At 45.4% G+C, this 7,589-nt stretch overlaps 1 protein-coding gene across 5 annotated transcripts in view; it reads left to right on the forward strand.

The window, feature by feature from the left end:
• UBE2D4 (ubiquitin conjugating enzyme E2 D4 (putative)) overlaps positions 1 to 7,589 on the forward strand; it is a 46,490-nt gene that overhangs the window by 12,668 nt on the left and 26,233 nt on the right. For all 5 annotated transcript variants that reach the window (XR_002775191.1, XM_023517726.1, XM_012809983.2 and 2 more), the window contains exons 3-4: positions 3,074 to 3,105; positions 3,202 to 3,279. Coding sequence is in view for 4 of the 5 variants with exons in the window: in XM_023517726.1 (XP_023373494.1) it covers positions 3,074 to 3,105; positions 3,202 to 3,279 (110 nt within the window). In the remaining variant the exon portion in view is untranslated. The remainder of the gene's footprint in view (positions 1 to 3,073; positions 3,106 to 3,201; positions 3,280 to 7,589) is intronic.

The raw sequence follows: 7,589 nt of genomic DNA on the forward strand, positions 1-7,589 counted from the left end.
AAAGTGAGACTCTGCCTCAAAAAAAAAAAAAAAAATGCTAAGTGAAATAAGCCAGCAAGAAAAGGACAATTATTATATGATTCTACTTACGTGAAATATCTAGATGAGGCAAATTCATACAGACAGAAAGTAGATGAGAGGTTACCAGAGATCAAGGAGAGGGAGAAATAGTATTTCATAGGTGCAGAATTATATTTGGGAGATGATAAAAGAGTTGTTTTTTTTAAATTTTTTTTATTTTTTGATGAAAGAATTTTAGAAATGGTTAGTGGTGATGGTTGCATAAAGTCATAGATTTGACACCACTGAATTACACACTTTAAAGTAGTTTAAGCTGTACATTTTGTGTTATATTTTTTACTACAATTAAAGAAATTTCACAAAGCTGGAGAACAAGGGGATGGTGTCACATGTGCTTTCATGTCCTGGGAGGTCTGGAGCGCAGAGGAGCCAAGGTAGGCAAATAGAGCCACTGGATGGAGGGCTCTGTAAGTTTCTGTGGGAGATTAACTCTTGGCTTCAGAGCAGAGCAGGGATGAGTTCAGCTGCTTCTGGAGAGTGTAATGAACATGTACCGCTGTGCTCCCTTGTTTCTGAGCAGCTGGACCTTTTCCCCATTTATCACTGTTTTGCTTATGTTATCCTCACAAGCACCCCAGGTCTCTGTAGCATATTTCCCCTCTTATCTGCCACTAAGATGATACCAAGTGAAATGAGGGTCAGTGTTAGATTGAACTGCTGTAGTTTAGCCTGAGCCATTTAGAGGCATGTCCTCATTGTGTGGCTCAGCTCACACCCATGTCACAGCCCTGCACTGGAGGCAGCTGGTACTGTTGGAGAGGGCAGCATGGAGGCCACCCTCTGTAATCTGCACCTCAGTAGACATGCTTTGGGCAGCTATGGAAGCTATAACCTTTTGGGGCTATTTCATGCCTGCTCCATGGGCAAACAGCCCCTTTCCAGGTTCTCTCCTCCGTTTCCTGTCTCATTCTCTTTTCTCCTCTTACTGTGCCCTCAAACTCTGCTCAGCCCTTCAGCAGCCCTAGGGGTTCAAAATGAACAAGACCACAGGATCCTAACCTCCTATTCTAAGCTATATTAATTATCAAAAACACCTTTGGCCTGGCATGGTGGTTCACACCTGTAATCCCAATACTTTGGGAGGCTAAGGCGGGAGGGTCACTTGAGACCAGAAGTTCAAGACCAGCCTAGGGAACATAGTGAAACCCTGTCTTTTTTTTTTTTTGAGACGGTGTCTCAAGCTGTCGACCTGGGTGTCATAGCTCACAGCAACCTCCAACTCTTAGGCTCAAGCAATCTTTTTGCCTCAGTTCTATTTTTAGTAGAGATGGGGTTTTGCTTTTGCTCAGGCTAGTCTGGAACTCATGAACTCAAGCCACCCACCTTGGCCTCCCAGAGTGCTAGGATTACAGGCGTGAGCCAACTGAGCTGGGCCCGAGAGCCTGTCTCTTAAGAAAACAAAAATAAAAACTCCTGTCACTAATTTAATAAGAATTCTGTTCTACATTGTTATTAGGTAAGAGTTTATCTATTTGCCAGCTGACTAGTATGAATTGGACAACAAAAGCAAAAGAAGTGATATTTTCATTAGCATCGGCACCCCTATTAGAGGTGTTCTCTTCAACAGAATTTCTTTGAAATATTGAAAAAGACTCATGCGGTACCTTGACTGACTCTGGGCACCTCTAGGGATTTGGGGAACTTCTGCTTTAGTCCCTACCCCCTGCCTCGGTGTTTTTCTGGTCCTGCTGTCAGAGTTAGAGCCTAGAGATTAAGATCAGCCCTAGAGGCACTCAGTCACACAGTCATACACTCAGGGTGGATCCCTAATAAAAACTCTGAACATGGTGTGGCGCTCATAGCACAGTGGTTGCAGTGCCAGGCACATACACCGAGGCTGGAGGGTTTGAGTGGCCTGGGCCAACTAAACAACAATGATGACAACTGCAACAAAAAAATCAGGTGGTGCCTATGGTTAAGTAGGTAGGGTGCTGGCCCCATATACTAAGGGTGGCTGGTTTGAACCAGGCCTTGGCCAAACTACAACAAAAAAAATAGCCAGGTGTTCTGGTGAGTGCCTATAGTCCCAGCTACTCAGGAGGCTGAGGCAAGAGAATCTTTTAAGCCCAGGAGTTAGAGGTGCTGTGAGCTGTGATGCTGTGGTACTCTACTGAGGGTGATAAAGTGAGACTCTGTCTCTAACAAAAAAAAAAAAAATGGCTGGGCGTCATAGCAGGCACCGGTAGTCCCCAGTTACTTCAGAGGCTGAGGCAAGAGAATCACTTGAGCCCAAGAATTGGAGGTTACTGTGAGCTGTGACGCTACAGCACTCTACCGAGGGCAAGAAAGTAAAACTCTGTCTCAAAAACAAAACACAACTCTGAACACCAAGGCTCAGGAGCATATTCCTGGTTGATAGTACTCTGCATGTGTTGTCAGCACACTGATGCCAGAAGAGTAACATACCCTGATTCCTTGGGTAAAGCATAATAGAGGTCTGCATTTGGACCCCTCTTGACGTTAGTCTGTGTTGTTTCCCTGTAATAAACTGTAACCATGAGTACAGTAGCTTTCGGTAAGCTCCAGGAGTCCTAGCAAGTTATTGAATCTTAGTGGTTTTGGGGACCTAAGGCTTGAAGTTGGCGTCAGAAGTAAAGATGGGCTCGGCGCCTGTGGCTCAAGTGGCTAAGGCGCCAGCCACATACACCTAAGGTGGCAGGTTCCAATCCAGCCCAGACCCGCCAAACAACAATGACAGCTGCAACCAAAAAATAGCCGGGCGTTGTGGCGGGCGCCTGTGGTCCCAGCTACTTGGGAGGCTGAGGCAGGAGACTCGCTTGAGCCCAGGAGTTGGAGGTTGCTGTGAGCTGTGAAGCCACGGCACTCTACCCAGGGGGATAGCTTAAGGCTCTGTCTCAAAAAAAAAAAAAAAAAAAAGAAGTAAAGATGTATTGTGTGGACAGCACCCTCTAAACTTACCGATGCCTTTTCAGTAGAATAGACATTTTTACTGGGGAGTCTCTCACGTGCTCATCTCTCTTTTGTCTTTTAGTGTTCCACTGGCAGGCCACCATCATGGGCCCGGTAGGTAGTAGCTGTTAAGCACACCGCTCCACTTTTGCTTCTTTTACTTTATACTTAGCATGTGCACTGAACTCTTTCTGTGTCTCATCTTGCCAGAATGATAGTCCTTACCAAGGAGGTGTTTTCTTCCTGACCATCCACTTTCCTACCGATTACCCTTTCAAGCCCCCAAAGGTGAGCACCCCCCATAATCCCTCTTAAGTTTGGGTGATGGACAGTATGTGATGTGGGGCCTTTCAAGTCACAGGTGAGCAGAACTGTGCATGGGGCTTCTCCAAGGGCCTGCCACTCCAGCTTGTGATAACAAGCTCCCAAGACTTTGGGAATTAATCCTATAGAGAGCAAGGGTCAGTGTGGTGAGCTGGCCTCCTCACTAAGGCTGCAGTTCTACTGAAGCTCCTCGTGGCTGTAGCTGAGTCCAGTCAGAGATCCAGCCTCTGGTTCCTTTCTTCAGAATTCCTTACTTATGGTCTAGGACTAGGGTTACAGTGGGGTGATTTTGTCCCTGCACCAGGAACACTGAGGCAACATCCTGGGATATTTGAGGTTATCAAAACTAGGGCATAGCAGTTACTTCTGGTTTCTAGTGGGTGAAGGCCAGGGATGCTGTTCAGCACCCTACAACCTTCCTTCCCGCAACAGAGAATGATTAGCTGCCCCATGTGTTTGTGGTGCTGAGATAAACACACCCTGGTCTTGGACCCTGGCAAAGCATTTGTCTTATCACACCTTCAGTTTGCTTCATTAAGTTAAAAGAGTAGCAAGCCTTTCTTTGCCCTTCACACAAACGACATCCCATCAGTGGAACCTGAGAACCATGCTACCAAAGGGATGGAGGAGCCTGGGGGAGCTGCCTTACCACGCTGCCTTGGCACTGCTGTGGGCTGCTGGGATGTCCTGTCTGTAGGTTGTCCTGCTGCCTGGACCATCATGCCCATGTCACACCCTGGGCTCCATATGCTAAGGCAGAGCCTGCACTCCTGAGGCCTACAGACCTGTGGAGGAGGCAGGACAGTTAGTGTGTGAGCTGTCAGCGCTGAGGAGAAGCCCAGCAGCGGTTACCAGTAGGAGCTGGAGTCATCCTGGGGAGGAGGCACTGCAGTGTCTCAGCCCAGGAGGGGCGGGGTCCACAGGGAATTGTACCATTGAACCCATCCTGTGTTGGGGTGGGGAGGAGCCAGAGGGGTATAGCCCTAGGAATGGGATCTGATGGCCCTTATGTGGGAAAAGTGGGAAAATGGGGGGCTAATTGATGAGTGACTCAATGGGCTGCACATACTGACAGGCTCACTCTACTGCCTTGTGGTGAAGAGGCTGGGCAGGGACCCCAGCCTGGCGAGGCTCTATGGTAATACATGCCTGGTGGCATAGAAGTAGGGAGAAGAGTTGATTCTGGGGTGGTTAGATGGTGGAACCAAAAGGCCAGGCTGCAGTCAGGTATGGTCACACAAGAGTATGTATGTGATTCATATCCTTTTTAGCATCTTTTAAATTATGTTATGTTACGTTATTTTTTTCTTTTTTTTGCAGATTTTGGCTGGGGCGGGGTTTGAACCCACCACCTCCGGCATAGGGGGCCAAAGCCCTACTCCTTTGAGCCACAGGTGCTGTCCCATGTTATATTATTTTGTTTTATTTTTTTGAGACAGAGTCTCACTCTGTTACCCAGGCTTGAGTGCCATAGCCTCAGCCTAGCTCACAGCAACTGTAACTCTTAGGTTCAAGCAGTCCTCCTGCCTCAGCCTCCCAAGTAGCTGGGATTACAGATGTGTGCCATTACACCCAGCTACTTATTTTTATTTTTATTGTTATAGAGATGGGTTCTCACTGTGTTGCTCAGGCTGGTCTTGAACTTCTGGCCTCAAGTGATCCTCTCACTTTGGCCTCTCAAAGTGCTGGGATTATAGGTGTCACACACTATACTTGGCCTCATTTTTATTCTCATTTGAAAATAAAAATATCAACACAATAATTAAGTTAGTGAGGTGAAGGCTATGTTAACCAGTTTGATGTAAATATTCCAAATTGTATATAAAATCACGTTGTACCCCATAAATGTATTATTAATGTACATAGTTATGATTTAATAAAAAAAATTAAGAGAAGATAAAAATATCGATTCTGTTTTGTTAATGAGGAAACTGAGGCATTCCTAAAAATGACATGCCTGTAATGGAGGGCGGGACTCAAATCTAAATGTGGCACCCTTGTTAAAAAAACATTTTTATTTTGAACAAATTTTACACATAGTAAAAAGTTTCAAAAATATGGATGGTGCCTGTGGCTCAAAGGAGTAGTGTGCCGGCCCCATATGCCGGAGGTGGCGGGTTCAAGCCCAGCCCCGGCCAAAAAGTGAAAAAAAAAAAAAAAAGTTACAAAAACAGTATAAAGAGTTTTCTCATAGCTCATACAGCTTTCCCTGTTACCATATAGGGATACTGGGTCTACTATGAGGAAAACCAGGAAATAAATGTTGGTTAAAATACTATAAGCTAAACTCAACTTCTAAGTCCTTGTGTTCTAGGACCCCACATTCATTTACTCATTTATTGTCATGTCTTGGTCATTATAGTCTGTAATGGTGCCTCTGTTTCCCTTGGTCTTTCATGACCCTGATGCTTTTTTTTTTGGAGACAGAATCTCCCTTTGTTGTCTAGGCTAGAGTGCCATAGTGTCAGCCTCCACAGCATCCTCAAACTCCTGGGCTCAAGTGATCCTGCTGCCTCAGCCTCCCAAATAGCTGGGCCTACAAGTTCCTACCATGATGCCTTGCTATTTTTTTTTTATTTTTAGCTTTAATTAGACAGGTCTCAAACTCCCAAGTTCAAGTGGTCCTCTTGCCTTGGCCTCTCAGAGTGCTAGGATTATAGGCATGAACCACTGGGCCCCACCAAACTTGATGCTTTTGAGAAGTATTGAATGATTATGTTTTTAAATGTTCCTCATTTTGTGTTTGCGTGATGTTTTCTCGAGATTGGGCTAAGTTTCTGCATTTTGGCAAGACTTACTCAGAAGTCCTGCGTCAGTATCAGGGCACCACAGCTGAGGGGTTGTGATGTCATGGTGTCTTGCCTCCCTGACTTGGCTTTGATGGCTCTTGCATCCTCTCCTTGTTCAAGACTCTTGGCCACTACTTTGCATTGACTTGGCTTTGATGACTCTGTTTGAGTCAGACTCTTGGCTACTACTTTGCATTGTTTGTATCAGTGTGAAGAAGCCCCTTCTGGGATCACCAGCCACGGCTGTGTTCAGGCATTGCTACCTGAGGGCACCTAGTGCCTGAGTATTGTATTTAATTCTTGGTTAAGTGTGTGCAGGGTTCTCTGGGGACCGTTCCAGCTTTTGCCAGGAGAGTGTGGGGTGTGCTGAATAGGGTGGTGGCAGAAGCTAAAATACCTCTACAGGTTGTAGTACAACTTCTGTTTCATGGATTTTGTTGATAAAGTACTCCCTTTACACCCCTCCCTTCTGGTCACAGCAACTTCCAATTCCTGGGTTTAGGTGATTCTCTTGCCTTAGCCTCCTGAGTAGCTGGGACTACAGGCACCCACCACAACGCCCAGCTATTTTTGTTGTTGTTGTTGTTGCAGTTTGGCCAGGGCTGGGTTTAAACCCGTCACCCTCGGTATATGGGGCTGGTACCCTGCCCACTGAGCCACAGGCGCTGCCTGATACTTACTTCTGAGATCCTTTTGAAGTTTGACCCTTCCTGGGAAAAATCATATGGTAATAGATGTTCAAGCTTGCATACACAGAGCGCTCTTCTCATATTCTAAAGTAAGTTCTTTTTTTAAAAAAAAAAATCTATTTTATTTTAAACTATATCAGGCATGCAATAAATTGTACATAATAATATAAAGGATGACTGAGCATCTACCATTCAGCCTAAGGATGGGTTCTCAGAGCAAGGGGAGGTTGCAAGTCATTACTCTTGCCTTGCTCCAGCCCTGGCCTAGTGTGGGTATAGGTAAACTTGGTTCTCATTATGCTCCTGAAAGCTGCACCTGAATAGGATGACCTTACACATCACAGGAGCTGACTCCATGACACCCGTGATAGCCCTGGGAGAGGTACCATGCCCCTGATTATAACAAGGTCTCTGAGGCCCAAGGGAGGTCATTTGAAAAAGTAATATGTGGCTGTGAAAAGGTGGCAACTATATAAGGAAAATAGGACCTTCTTCATACTCTGTCTCACTAGTCCTTACATCCTTTCCCCTGGAGACACTGAGTCCTACTTTTTTCTTCTTTCTTTCCAGGCATAATCTACACCTATACTAAGTACCTGTGCGTGCTTGCTTATTTCTCCCATAAATGGAACAGACTTTTTTCCATGCAACTACATCTTGCTTTTCTCATTAGCAATACATCTTGGAAATTATTTCATATAAGCACATTCATTCTTTTTAAATTCACCTCATTCTTTTTTTTTTTTTTTTTTTTTGAGACAGAGCCTCAAGCTGTCCCCCTGGGTAGAGTGCCATG

Source organism: Otolemur garnettii, unplaced genomic scaffold, assembly GCF_000181295.1.
Source record: "Otolemur garnettii isolate 467f Iridium unplaced genomic scaffold, OtoGar3 scaffold00119, whole genome shotgun sequence".
Lineage (NCBI taxonomy): Eukaryota > Metazoa > Chordata > Mammalia > Primates > Galagidae > Otolemur > Otolemur garnettii.